We start from the raw sequence: 14,785 nt of genomic DNA on the forward strand, positions 1-14,785 counted from the left end.
CAATGCTGTGTACAATACTATGATGGTGGATGAGGCATTCTGTAAATCCACGTACGGTAGTTTTGGCAGAAGAAATGGATGCAGGGAAGGCAAATCCATATCCAGAATGTGTAATTCAGTAATCATGTCCCTTCCATGATGGAAGCAGATGAGTGTAATCAACCTGCCACCAGGTACTTAGCTGATCACCTTGGGGGATAGTGCCATATCAGGGACTCAGTGTTGGTCTCTGTTGCTAACAGATTGAACACTCAGTCATGGCTGTAGTCAGATCAGCCTTGGTGAGTGGAAGTCCATGATGCTGAGCCCATACATAACAACCCTGCCACCATGGCCACTTTATTCATGAGCTCACTGGGCAGTTACCTGCATGGTTGGAGAAAGAGGCTGAACAGGTCGTCTTATCTACTTGGTTATTAAAATCCTCTTCTGCTGAAGTCATTCTTTGGTGGCATTCATATGAGACACAAATATCCTCACATTTTTCACCCATTCAGAAAGATCTGTTTATATACCTCTTCCACAGACCTTTTTGTCACCAATTTTCCAGTCATGTTCCTTCCAAGTCCCTGACCATCCAGCAAACCAGTGGCCATAGCTCATGAATTGATAACTAATTGTACATCTAGCCATTTCTTCTTCCTAGCAAAGTGAACAACCAGGTGGTCAAAGTTCTGCCCATTGGGGGGATTTCCCTTTACCACTTTCTTTCAGGACTGTCTCATAAAGGGGCTGTAGTATTGCAGTTATCCACTTCCAAATGGCACCTGCATATCATGCAGAACTATCTGTAAACCAGTCCTGAGTTTTCTTTCTCTGTCAGCTGATTGTGGGGAACTCCCCATAAGGCCATAGTTGCAGGCTGGAGAAGAGAGGGTAGTATAGGCCGGACATGGTGGCTCATGCCTGTAATCCCAGCTCTTTGGGAGGCCGAGGTGGGCAAATCACTTGAGGTCAGAAATTCAAGACCAGCCTGGCCAACATGGCAAAACCCCATCTCTACTAAAAATACATTAATTAGCCAGGTGTGGTGGTGGGCGCCATGCGCCTGTAGTCTGAGCTATTCAGGAGGCTGAGGCACAAGAATTGCTTGAACCCGGGAGGTGGAAGTTGCAGTGAGCTGAGACTGTGCCACTGCACTCCAGCTTGGGTGACAGAGTGAGTCAAAAAAAAAAAAAAAAAAAAAGAGTAGTATAGCAGGAATGGAGACTGTGGCCATGTTCCTTACTTGTTCATCCAAGGCCTACTTGAGCCTGATCTCATATATACCACTTTAATTTGGTGATGGAGTCCTACTGTGTATGCACAACTTTATGGCTTGGTAGGTCAAATAATACCCAGTTCATGATGGGTAGCTCAGGTCTCATGGTTACTTAGTGGCCCATGATTAAGTGTTCAGTCTATACTAAAACCTAATAGCAAACCAAGAACTGTTTCCCAAAAGGGGTATAGTTATCTGTGAACAACAGCTGGGCTTTGCTTCAATATGCTGAAGGCATGTGCTGCAGTTCACATATGGGGGCTTGCCAGTGACTCCAAATGGCATCCCTGTCTGCCATTGACACTTCAAGCACCATTGGATATGCTGGATCATATGACCCAAGTGGAAAGCAGCTTGAGTAGCAGCCTGAACCTTCTGTTCCGGGACCTACTCAAAACTGTCAGGTTTTTGGGTCACTTGGTAAATGGGCCAGAGTAACACAGCTAAATGAAGACTGTGTTGCCTCCAAAATTCAGAGGCTTACTAGATGTTGTGCCTCTTTCTGGGTTGTAGGAGGGGCCAGATGCAGCAACTTATCCTTCACCTTAGAAGGGGTATCTCTCCATACCACTGCACCCCTAAAAATTTCACTGAGGTAGCAGGCCCCTGAATTTTTGTCAGATTTCCCATCCTCTGACATTCAGCTATCTTACCAGTAAGTAATGTAGTTGTTGCTTCTCGCTCATTAGGTCCAATCAGCATAATGTCATCAATGTAATGGACTTGCCTAATATCTTGTAAAAGGGTGGTCAAGATTCTTGTGAAGGTGGTCAAGATTCTTGTGAAGCAAATTATGACATAAGACTAGAGAGCTGATATACCCCTGCAGCAGGACAGTGAAGTGTATTGCTGGCCTTGCCCGCTGAAAGCAAACAACTTACAGTGTACTTATGGTGGGCCTTAATAAAGACAGGTATGGAGAAAAGAGCATTTGTTAGAAAACTAGCTGCATACAGGTACCAGGGGATATGTTAATTTGCTCAAGCAATGAAACCACATTTGGCACAGCGGCTACAATTGTAGTCACCATCTAGTTAAGTTTATGACAGTCCACTGTCCAGGAGCCATCTTTCTTCTACACAGGCTGAATAGGAGATTTGAAGGAGGATATAGTGGTAATCACCAACTCTGCATCTTTCAAGTCTGATGGTGGCACTAACCTCTGCAGTCCCTCCAGGAATATGCAATATTGCTTTTGGTTACCATTTTCCTAGGTAGAGGTCATTCTAATGGGTTCCACCTGGCTTTTCCACCACAACAGCCTGCACTCCACAGGTCAAGAGACCAATGAGGGATTCTGGCAGTTGTTGAGCATGTCTGTTTCAATTTTGTACTCTGGAAAAGGGAAAATAACCCACAAGAAGGTTGCAAGGACCCACTGGGCCTACATGAGACAGACCTGAGCTAAAACTCCATTGATTACTTAACCTTTATAAGGCCCTACTTTGACTGGTGGACCACAGTTACATTTTAGGTCTCCCTGGACTTAGGGTCAATTCAGAGCTAATGCTCAGTAGTAGATTATTTCCTTTTCCCTAATGCACAGTCACCCTGCTAAAAGGCCACATAGGTCCATTTGGAGGAGGCTGGGAAGAAGATTAACGGTATAAATACTTGGCAGTGTCTTTCCTCAAGGGGACCCAGGCTCCCCTTCATTCAAGGAGTCTGGGTTTGTAAACTGGTACAAGTCTGGGTATTGATTGAGAAGCCGTGACTCTCTAATTTAATAATTCAAATTTTTTATCACTTGACCTAGAATTCTTCCACGTATACAGATCAAGTAAAAAATTAGTAGACTTCCCATCCATTTCACTTCTAGGAACATCATGATAACTAGCCAACACCATAGGTCTCTACAAGTCAGACTATTCTGATTAATGCTTTGACTCTGCTTCAATTATGGTACTATGACCACCTTGTCTTTGGTGATTAAGTGCCCCCACTTGGTTCCTGCCATTCTAGGATCCAACTACTCCCGTCGCATTTAGTTTTCCCAATTCAGTGGCAGCAGTTCCCACTGAAAGTTCTAGCCTACAGAGAAGAATGATCACATAACTGGGGAAAGAAGCTGGGGCTGCCCTTACAAATTTATTTTTCATAGTCATGATGAAAGAAAGGTGTGTCTTCTGGAACCTCGCAGTTTTGGTGAGTAGGCCTTAAATGAATCTGTTAATACTTGAACATTACAATGTCCCTAAAGCCTCTTTTTCTGTGGATCTCTTCTTCTAGAGTATACCAAGGCAGTTCTGGCATTTCAACTTCATGTCATTTAGGCCACCTTTTGGTCCATGTTTCATCCAACCGTCCAAACAAACTGTTAAAGCTCTTTCTTACCCCATGGGCTGCAACATTAAGTGTGGAACCTCTGCTTAATGAGCTCCTATTGGTAAATTTAGCCTGATCCAACTTTATATTTTTTCCACTATTATCCTATACCTTTAATATCTATTCCCATACATATTTCCTTGTTGTTTGTCTGTAAATTGGAGAAATTATTTAGTTCTTTGGAGTATAGCATAATTCCTCATGGGTCATACTTCACACCTCACCTTTAGGAGCCTGCTGAGACTTGAACTAGTTATAGGTCTGGAAGCAAAGAGGGTTAGTGGGGGGTGAATCAGGAGTGTCTTGCATGGCAGATACCTCAGAGGAGACCATTGCAGTTTTCTCAGGCCAAATAGAGTTAATCTCAGATATAGATGGAGTGGCTGCTTCTACTGGCAAAGAAGACTGAGAATTTAAGGGTTCAATTTTGCCAGCTCCATCAGGATCTTCCCAAATAACCTCCATTCCAAATTTTAGAATCCTACTTCTTCTTGGTCAATGCCCTCACTTTATTAGCAGATGCCCTGTGTGGTTGTGAATTCAGTTTGCATTGTAATTCATCCACTTAAAGGATGATATTCCGAATTTGGTTTTTGTCACTCTCAGCTCTGCAGCTATAGGGGGTAAGAGTCTTTTTTCAGGGCAGTCATAGAAACTTTCTGGTCATTTATAAAATACTTATACTGATAATTCAGATCTCTGAGCTCATCCTTTCTCTGCTTTGTTCAGCACAATTAGGATCAGCCGGCCAATCTCATATTTGTTATTTTGACAAAAATGTTCGAAATTATGTATGTGGTCACCTGGAACCTTGCCTCTTAAAAGTATTTTATTAGGAATATCCAGTGGTGGTATTTTGTGTATCTCTGCTGCCACATCACACTATAGATTATCAGTACTCTCTTTTCTACTGGAAAGTGAGTCATTAGGGACTTTAAATCTAATAAGATTAGAGAACCAACCCCAGAACCAATTTAGAAAACTCATCCTTGGCCGGGCGCGGTGGCTCACGCTTGTAATCCCAGCACTTTGGGAGGCCGAGGCGGGCGGATCACGAGGTCAGGAGATCGAGACCACGGTGAAACCCTGTCTCTACTAAAAATACAAAAAATTAGCCGGGCGTGGTGGCGGGCGCCTGTAGTCCCAGCTACTCGGAGAGGCTGAGGCAGGAGAATGGCGTGAACCCGGGAGGCGGAGCTTGCAGTGAGCCGAGATCGCGCCACTGCACTCCAGCCTGGGCGACAGAGCGAGACTCCATCTCAAAAAAAAAAAAAAAAAAAAAAGAAAACTCATCCTTAAGATTATTCTCTAGAATCACTCTCAGTACTAAAGTCTGTGTTAGGGTTCTCCAGAATAACAGAATTAATAGACTATGTGAATATACATATACATACATACATACGTATGTGTGTGTGTGTGTATGTGTGTGTGTTTAGAGAGATTGATAAAGATTGAGATTGATTTTAAGGAACTTTCTCAACTAATTGTAGAGACTAGCAAGTCCAAAATTTGTAGAGCAGGCTGACAGACTGGAGACCCATGGAAGAGTTAATGTGGAGTTAATTTTGTGGTTCAGGTCAGAAAGCAATCTGGTGGCAAAATTCTTTTTCCTTGGGGAAATGACAGGCTTTTTCTCTTTAGGCCTTCAACTGATTGGATGAGGCCCACCCACATTATATGGAATAAACTACTCAGAGTCTACTGTTTCAAATGTTAATTTTAACTAAAAAATGCCTTTGCAACAACATACAGATTGGTGTTTAACCAAATGTCTGGGTATCATGGCCTAGCTAACTTGGCACATAAAATTAACCATAACAGTGTGTATGTACATATTTAACAACAATCCACTGACTCCTGGGAAAATATCTGTGTATATATATTTATATAGATATTTTTCCATATGTATATATGTGTCTGAGAAAGATCTATACAAGGGTTAAAATATTTTCATTTATATATTCTTGGTATGTGTATAACTATCTTAAAATGACCCAGATTTGGTGCTTTGGAGTGTTTGATGTATTTTATTAAGACTCCTCTGTGTGATGTTTTATTTATAAACATAGTGCTCGTAGTGAGTATTCAGCATAAGCAGGATAGACCTGAAGAATTCTAACTGTTGCGCTTTTAGACCTGACCTGAAACAGTTTCTGCCATCCTAGTTTGTGAAATAGACATACTTAAAATTCCTCTTAGAAAGGAACAGAAGCTCCTGGTTAAAATATGATAAAATAACTACATCTTAGCTTGAAAGATGAGAACAATTATATGTTGATAAGTATGTTGGGCTTTTTAATTTAGATTTTTAAAGAGCGAGAAGAAGATTTGAGGCGTTTGTCTCGCCCATTGGAATGTTCTTGTTTCCGAACATCTATCTGGGATGAAACCCTCTATAAGGTGTGTATGTCTCCCTGAGTTCCCTCATTTTAAGAGCATGAAAAAAAACCTAGACGGATATTAACAAAACTAAAAGATTTTAAACTATTTCATAGCCATCTAGATTTGTCGTACTAAAAAGAAAAATAATCTGCAACAAATTGTTTGAAGAATATCAAACTTAACATTAAGAGACTTGGGTTTTGATCTTAGATTGGGTCGACATAGCTACCAAGTCACACTGAATTAGCCAGTTTGGTCATGATTAGTTTGATACTGGTCTTTGTGATAGCAGAGGTTTCACTTACTGGCCATCATCCATTTTGACCTGTTGTGGTCTCAATGCTGATTGGAGTTGTATCTAGTATTCAGGTACTTCTACATGATATAAGCTAGTCTGCCTAAGTTTGGATGGCAATAAAATGAAAATATTTAGGGAAGAGATTGGAGAAGGAGTCTTAGAATCAGACATGTTATGCCTAGCATATGGTATAATAGCTTCAACTTTCATGCCAAATTGGAGACAAGCATTCTTTCAACCAGAAATACTGTTCCCATTGCTGGAATGGATACCACACTGCTTATACTAATTATGGAGGTTACAACAATAGCTTTGTTATGGATGAAGCTGAAATTACCTTATTGGCACATAGGCTCCTTATTCTGATTCCTCCCTTTCTCCTACTGATCTAGTTATTTGAAGGACTAGGTCCTTTTGTATTCTCCTATAGTTAGCCCTTTCCTTCAGACTGCTTCTGGTATCCATTGACAAGTCTGACTCTGGTTAGGAAAGCACCCTTCTCTGTCACTGGTAGCTAGAGCCTCAGTATCAACAGCATCTGACAAGTATCTACAACCAGAAGCACAGAAACCTGACGTGGCAAGGAGAAAAACCATTGGACTTTTAAATAGCCATTGCTTTTTTTTTTTTAACTAATTCATTTTCCCCAATATTATGTTGACCCAGCCTCACTCTAATAACAGATCATTTTGAGATACCTGTCTAGGAAATACTGTTCTAGATTAATATGGGCCGAATTTCTCTCAAAGCCTTATTCCCATAGAACAGGTAACCGTGAATAAGGATGGACATGACGCACTGATAAGAACCAACTGCGGTGTGAAGGATGGCAATACATAACACGACCAAAGACAATTGGCTAATCACAACACTGCTGTGAGTGACAATGTCTCTGCTGTGGTTAGCTTTGGTGCCTTCTCCAAGGTAAATTCAGCAGTGACATTAACACCGACCTGGGAACTTGGAACCTGAACCCTCATGCCTAAGTAATAAAACTGATTGGAACAGAGACATGGCACTTCTATCTCTTACATCAATGTTGCATAGAGCTAACTTAAATTTTTATATTAAGTTTTATTCAACAAGCACTCATTACATACCTGCTTGATGCTGTTGGATACACAAATGACTAAGACCAGGTTCCTGCCCTCTTGTAGGGGAGAGAAGAACAAAGTACACCTTACCAGACAAGTTGGAGTGAGAGTGAAGGAAGTATTATAATGAAAATACAAATAAAAGAGCCTACAAGAATAGAGGGAGAGTGTGGTTAATTTCAACTGCTTACATTAGTCATACTCCTGGATGAAGTCAGTTTTAGGCAAAAACACAGTAGACCATTTTGAATTCAATTGGATCAATAATTTATGTGGATAACAACAAACCTTTGGGAATGATAATGCCACTAGTTTCTCTTTTAATGGTATATTATTCTATTGAGGGGAGGGGCCATTTGTCTATGTGGCTCTGCTACTTTCATAAAATTGATTCTTAGGTATATGTTAAATATAGCATAATTAGGTTCTGATCTTTAGAGAAATCTACACTGTTGGACTTAAATATTTGTGACTAGATTAGGAGCTTTTTAACAAAGCAGATCATATTTTTCAACTTTTTTCCTAAGGCAACATGATGGCATTAAATATTTGTTTGCTTTCAATTATCAATGGAAAGAAGTTTCTCCAGCATTTTACAAAAGTGTTTGCACTTAAAAAAAAATTCAACTCAAGGATAAAAATCAGATGCTAGCTTCATTTTCTCATTTCATTTGTGTTATATCATATTTAATGTCAGTATTTGTTTGGGACTGGATTATCATCATATTTTGCTGTCCACATGTTATAGTGTACTTACTAATTTCAAAGGTCTGGGACTGACTAGCTGTTCATAATAGTACACTGTGTTTCTGTTCTGTTAGGCTTGGTCCAGCATAGTTTATCAGCTGATTCCCAACGTTCAGCAGCTGGAAATGAACCTAAGGAATTTTGCTGAAATTATTGAAGCTGATGAAGTACTTCTGTTTGAGAGAGCTACTTTTCTGGTAAGAACTTTCTGCTTTGCAGATGTACTTCACACCGTACCTTCTTTGTTTTCAGCAACAGAGAACAGCATGTTACTACTTTCAGGAAGAACCTTTTTCCCTCTTGTCAACTTTAGCATGTACAGCGTTATTTATAAAATAGTATTGTCAGCAAGTGACCTGAAAGAAGCGCTTTGGTGTGTAGCTCTTTAGAAGTTAGTGAAACTTAGATTTTTGCAGGTATGTCTTATTAGAGAGTTCAGATTGTTGGCTGGGCATGGTGGCTCACGCCTGTAATCCCAGCACTTTGGGAGGCCGAGGCGAGCGGATCACCTGAGGTCGGGAGTTAGAGACCAGCCTGACCAACATGGAGAAACCCCGTCTCTACTAAAAAATACAAAATTAGCCAGGTGTGGTGACGCATGCCTGTAATCCCAGCTACTTGGGAGGCTGAGGCAGGAGAATCACTTGAACTCGGGAGGCGGAGGTTGCGGTGAGCCGAGATCATGCCATTGCACTCCAGCCTGGGCAACAAGAGCGAAACTCCGTCTCAAAAAAAAAGAGAGTTCAGATTATTTATGCTAGTAACTGTTGATTTATGTTAAAGGATTCCTATTTCCTGTGGACTTTTATTATGAAATGTGGGATATTTTCCTTTTGAGAAAACTCACATCCTATCCTTTTCTCTAAAAGACTCATTGAAAACTTTTAATGTAGAAGAGACGTTATGGTCATCTCAGTGACACAGGAGTTCACATGAAGAAGTGGAGAGGGAAAGAGGCATGTTGGTATTCTTATTTTTCTTGTAAATTGAACTTAGCAACTATATTAGAGCCTATTGTTTGTATAACCCTGAAAGGGGGATGCAAAAACCAGTATTGTATCTGTAAATACATTTTTAAAATAGCAATAATAGAAACTAATTTAAGATGTCACAACACACTGCATAAGTAATTGCTAATTAGCCTTGGTAAATGTAACTGTAAGAGCAGTTCCCAGTAAATAATTTGTTTCTGAGCCCTGCCAATGCTTGGTGATTTTAGAAACAATTCTTAATCTCTAGGGGCTTGTTTTCCTTCTACAGATATCTATATCATAGGTTTATTGTGTGGATGAAAATGGGACACAGGAACATTGAGCACCCAGCAAGCCTTGGCATTTAGTTGACAAACTATTAAATACTGATTCCTTTTGCTACTATAGCAACAGGGCAGAGAATCCAAAGTACAATTTTTCCCTCTTCCTTTGTGGAAATATTATTTGTAACCCCAGAGGTATTTGGGAGCCATCCTTCTAGCTGGTATAGATGGGGCAAGGAGTCCTAATTAGAGTATCTTTCTGTCTCAGCCCACTGGCAGAGGTCACTTGCTTGGAACTGTGCTACCCTGAGCCTGTTTTTCCTGCTAGTGTGAGTAACAGTGAGCAAGAAAGCTATTTTGTCTTGATGTACATGGCAGGACCGAAACCTGCTTCAGCAGTATTCCCCTACTATGTCTGCCACACATGGTTGTAGAGGTTAACCTAATATAAACTCCCTGTTCCTTACTAATAGTAACAGGTAGTTTTTGTTTCTCTTGAGACCAAGTTTAGATGTGACTGAACATTTTCACTGAGCGGGGTGAAGTCAAGCAAGGGGGATTTGTTCTTCCACTGGTATAGAAATTATGTTTTGACATTTTCACATTGTCTCATGGAATTTCCCTGTGAGTTTTCTTCTGGTGAGTGACTCAGTTTTGCTTCCTACTAGACACTCTGCATCTGTATATTCAGCCTATAGGTAATACTTGTGTGGTTTTATTAAAATCTGAAAAAGTTAGAAAAAGTATTTTCAGCTGGTGTGGGTGTCCATCCTGAATAAGTTCATTTGTAAATATTCCTCAGGGATTGGAATCAACCAGTTAAGCTTTTAAAATATAATTCCAAAAGCTATTTGGTTAGCTTGGCCTTTATTAAAATTAAACACATGAAGTATACCTTAAGAACAGCTAGGAATTTCTATTTGTTTTTCTTTTTGATTGGTACTTTTTAAAAATCGAAGACCATCATGCGAAATATTGAAATAAATTTAGTGATTAAAGTTAGAAAAAATAGCAGTGAACCAAAATAGGCAATACGTAAATGATTTAATAAATTATAACCAAATGGTACTAGATGGGCCATCTGAATGGACGTTGAAATCACACAGAATGTTAATAAGATATAGGAGAGAGGAAAAGAGACAATAAGCCAGGTGCCAAGTCTACCCTAAAAACCAGTGACCAAGGGACTGACAAATGTCTGCTTTGAGGAGTAGCAGAGGATGATATGACTATTTTGCATGGATTCAAAGGACAATATTCTTTTTCATAGGTAATTTCTCACTATCAGTGTAAAGAGCAGCGTGATGCCCATAGATTTGAGAAAATAAGCAACATTATTAAGCAGTTCAAGCTGAGCTGCAGGTAAGAGATCTAGTAGGCATGATCTGTTTATCTCTTGAAAAAATTATTGTCATTTTTTAGAAGTTCAAATAACTATAGTTAACTGTACTTCTATATCCAGAATAGTTCCTTCAATCAAAGACAAAGCTAAATTCTAAGGGGCCTCCAGTTGACTGAAATGCAGGTCGTTGTCCTTTAATGCAAACTCAGCTGGTACAGAAGCATATGAAAAATATCCAAACAGAATATCCTTTTGAGATGATTGATACTATTTGGGAAGAAATAAATAGAATATCCAAGGGAGTTTTGAAAAAGAAGGAGGAAGGAGAATTTGCCTTACTGAATACCAAAATTTACTCTAAAACTACTACTTTAAGTATTTACTATTTAACTTAATTAAAATAGTGAGGTACTGATTCAGAAATGGTACAGATTGGAGAGCCTAGAAATGTTTAATCACGTTGTGTCAGCTATCGTTAAATAAAATTTAAATCATAGCATTGTGAATCTAGGAAAAAGGAATGGCTGAACGTCATAATTTAGCAAAGATTTAATAATCAAAATCCTTACCCTGATAAAAGTTTGATTCCAGAACATCAGGAATAAGTTTACTCTCTTTATGCCTTAGCACACTTTGAGACTTTCTGGAATGTTTATGCTAACATTTTGAAGAAGAAATAGCCAATGACAAGCAAATATAGTTGCCTTGTTTTCAAAGAAAAAAGATCATTTCTTGAATTTAAATGTAACACTGAAAAGATATAGATATTAATCTCAATGATAAGTAAATTTCACCTTAAGATGCTTATTAAATATTTAAGAAGTCTTCCGAAACATGATTTTAAACATGGATCTAGGTCTAAGCCAATTTTCATTTCACAGTCAGTTTCAAGTGCTTTAGCCAGACGTGGCATGCACCTCTGTAGTCCCAGCTACTTGGGAGGCTTAGGCAGGAGGATCACTTGAGCCAGGATTTCAAGGCTGCAATGAGCCATGATGGCACCACTGCACTCCAGCCTGGGTGACAGAGCGAGACTCTGACTCATAAAAAAAAAAAAAAATGAAATTTAAAAAATTTTAAAAATCAAGTCCTAGCCCACTTTTGTCCCAGTTACTTTTCAAAACATGTTAAATTCAGTATAAGAGTTTCCTTGGAAAAAGTAGAGTTAGTGATTAATAATCTTAATGAAGTGGTGAATTGAGGTATAATGCTATAAAAAAGATGTTTAACATAAATAAGAGCTTGTTATCGTGTTATCATTTCATTCTTTAACCTCTTTTCTTCTTTTTCCTATAGCAAGCTGGCTGCCTCTTTCCAGAGTATGGAAGTCAGGAACTCTAACTTTGCTGCTTTCATTGACATCTTTACATCCAACACTTATGTGATGGTTGTGATGTCTGATCCATCCATTCGTAAGTTTAAACTTAGCTGACCTAGGTTCAAAGCCACATATGTACTCTTTAAACAATACTAGATACTTAAAAGCTATTTTATAGTGGGGATGGTTACACAACAGTGTGAGGGCACTTAATCCCAATGAACTGTATGCTTAAAAATAATTTAAATGATAAACTTTGTGTTATGTACACTTTACCACAATAAAAAAACTATTTTAGTACTAGTGGTAAATAGTTTTTATTTAATAGACTTATATTTTAAAGCTTAAAAATAATTTAGCCTCTAGGGTATTACATTTTTCTTCATGGGAACTTCAAAAAGCAAGTCACTAAATCCAATAATTTTAAAGAAAAAACCCAAATACTGCATCTGATATAGATTTTTAAAAGACTAGTCAATCTAAGCTCTAAACTATTAAATGACAAACCATTTTTATGTCGTTGCATATTCCTGTGTACCACATTCTCATATTTCTGTTATGGGCATGAAGGGGTGTTTGACACTTCCATACCATAATAACCATGACTATCACAACCATTGAAATAAAGGTTCTTGCAATATTTTCAGGATGGTCCCAGAAATTTAAATTAATCTCTCATCCATTGGCTTTTGCTACTTTAGGTTAATATTAAAATATAACATACATTTATGGGGTTTATGCTGTTAGCTCCAAACCAAAAGATTTTAGAAATTTATTTTGGAAAGTTTGTGTTTAGAATATGAATAAATCTGCTTATTCAGAAAAATTAAACCTTGATAACTTGGGACCTCCTATTCCTGTATGTTCTCTGACATACATTGAGGGATTTGGCTCTCTTTTATTTGTTTTACTAGTCAGACATTCCTTTGGCTGCCCATACTTAATTCTGTTGGGTGTTTCCGCCCCCACCCTCAGCTTCTGCAGCTACTCTGATCAACATCCGCAATGCCAGGAAACACTTTGAAAAGCTGGAAAGAGTGGATGGACCAAAGCAGTGTCTTCTCATGCGCTAAACATTGATGAATATTGTTTCACACAAAAATTAAAAGTTTCCTAATTAATGTATTCATATATGTAGGCTCTGAAATGTTGTGATGCTTATTGCTTCTGTATTTCTTCTCTACTTCCTAGTCTTAATGTTTAACCTTGAATGCTTTAACTTAATAGCCACTGAGGAGTTAGAAGATGAATTGTTCATGAAGTCGGTGTTACATAAAAGTAGGTGATATGTAAGTTTTCTGATAACAAGGTTCTAATAGTGTTTAAATGTACTGGCAACCTGGTTCCAATAGTTGTGTTTGCCAAAGCCTTTCTCAGCATCATCTTGTATTCCTTATCAGATAGTAAGTAACCTGTAAGTTTTGAGTATTACTGTTTTCCCAGCATGCATTAAAAATATTCCTTAACTTCAATTGTAAATAAACTTTTGGTGTTAGGGATTTCAGTGTCTATTTTTCTTTTCCTTATTTCTTCAACTTTGTCCTAAGAAAGAGTAAAGGAATTTCACAGTTATCCTAGGTGAAGGGGACCTTCTGGTTGGGAAGGCACAAAATAAAATTGCATGGGAAGAATGTAGCCAGATTATGGCCTTAAAGCGAGGCAGAAGAATTCAGATATAAGACATCTAAATGTGATAGGATGTAGGAAAGCATTGTGGGCCTTTGAGCAAGGGAATTATGTGAAAGCAATTTTGAAAGAAAGTTAAGCTAGACCATATGTACTGACTGATGGCAGCTGGGGAAACTCTGGTAATAATCCATGCCTGAAGTATATTGAAAGTCTATTCAGGATGCAACTGGAGAAGGAATGCATAAAAAGTGGAGAGAAAATAGGATTTATGAGGTCCAGGAGTGGTTAATTAGGTGTAATTCCATAACACCTAATGAGATGTACCTTCATTATTCTATCAAACAGTATTAAAACCTTTTTCAAGCTGGCAGTTGTCTTTTTGTCTGCTAAGGAAAAAATGAAGCACTGTGAACTGTGAGAAATGGAGTTTCCTAACACAAAGCCCTAACCTTTTCACTTTCCATTTGCACGAAAAGAGAAGACAGAACCATTTAGGGAATCTATAGCACAGTAGACAGTAGACTCATCTCATTTCTCCTTCTGCATGTCATTAAGGAACTTCTTCTAAACCACTGGTCTCTCACCTTTTCTCATCTTAGTTTAATAGTCCTAGTTGAGGGATAAGTAGAGTTTTCACTGAGCAGCAAAAAAATGTTTTTTTGCTACGTGACCTACGTTATGTAGACTAAAACTCTCAACTTGTAAAACAATTTTATGGGAATATTTCTATCAACAGCTGTGTTAATCTTCTGCAGAAGGAGAGATTTAAGTGTTCCAGAGTCTTTATCCTATTAGCATCTAGGAAAATGAAGAGTTCAGGAAAGTGAAGAGTCATTGAACAGAGGTGTATTCTGTGACTAGTAATGAGTCATTATTTGGCATGTTATTATTTTCAATGTCTGCGGTGGGATTTAGAAGTGGGATTCACTTCTAAATCAGATATTCACACTACTTGAATGTGTTCTTTATAAGGTGGATAGATATTGATACATATAGAGACATTAAATTAGATGAGCCCAGAAAAATCATAAAGTTATGTCTTTATCCTATTTGCCCTTAGTTCATTCAATCCTTGCTCAGTTTATAGTTATAACTTGGACATGGATGTTTTGAAAGGTTAGACAAATGAGGTTC

General features: G+C 38.5%; 1 protein-coding gene across 5 annotated transcripts in view; it reads left to right on the plus strand.

Annotated features, from left to right (window-relative positions):
* Positions 1-14,577, plus strand: part of RRAGB (Ras related GTP binding B) — a 40,123-nt gene extending 25,546 nt beyond the window's left edge. For 3 of the 5 annotated variants that reach the window (XM_032757032.2, XM_058441589.1, XM_058441590.1), the window contains 5 exons: positions 5,891-5,986; positions 8,182-8,304; positions 10,633-10,724; positions 12,001-12,116; positions 12,998-14,577. In XM_032757032.2, coding sequence (XP_032612923.1) covers positions 5,891-5,986; positions 8,182-8,304; positions 10,633-10,724; positions 12,001-12,116; positions 12,998-13,095 — 525 coding nt within the window. In that variant the 3' untranslated portion in view covers positions 13,096-14,577. The remainder of the gene's footprint in view (positions 1-5,890; positions 5,987-8,181; positions 8,305-10,632; positions 10,725-12,000; positions 12,117-12,997) is intronic. The other 2 variants (XM_032757030.2, XM_032757031.2) reach the window with 1 other exon arrangement.
* Positions 14,578-14,785: the final 208 nt, after the last annotated feature.

Source organism: Hylobates moloch, unplaced genomic scaffold (genome assembly GCF_009828535.3).
Source record: "Hylobates moloch isolate HMO894 unplaced genomic scaffold, HMol_V3 SCAFFOLD_7, whole genome shotgun sequence".
Classification (NCBI taxonomy): domain Eukaryota; kingdom Metazoa; phylum Chordata; class Mammalia; order Primates; family Hylobatidae; genus Hylobates; species Hylobates moloch.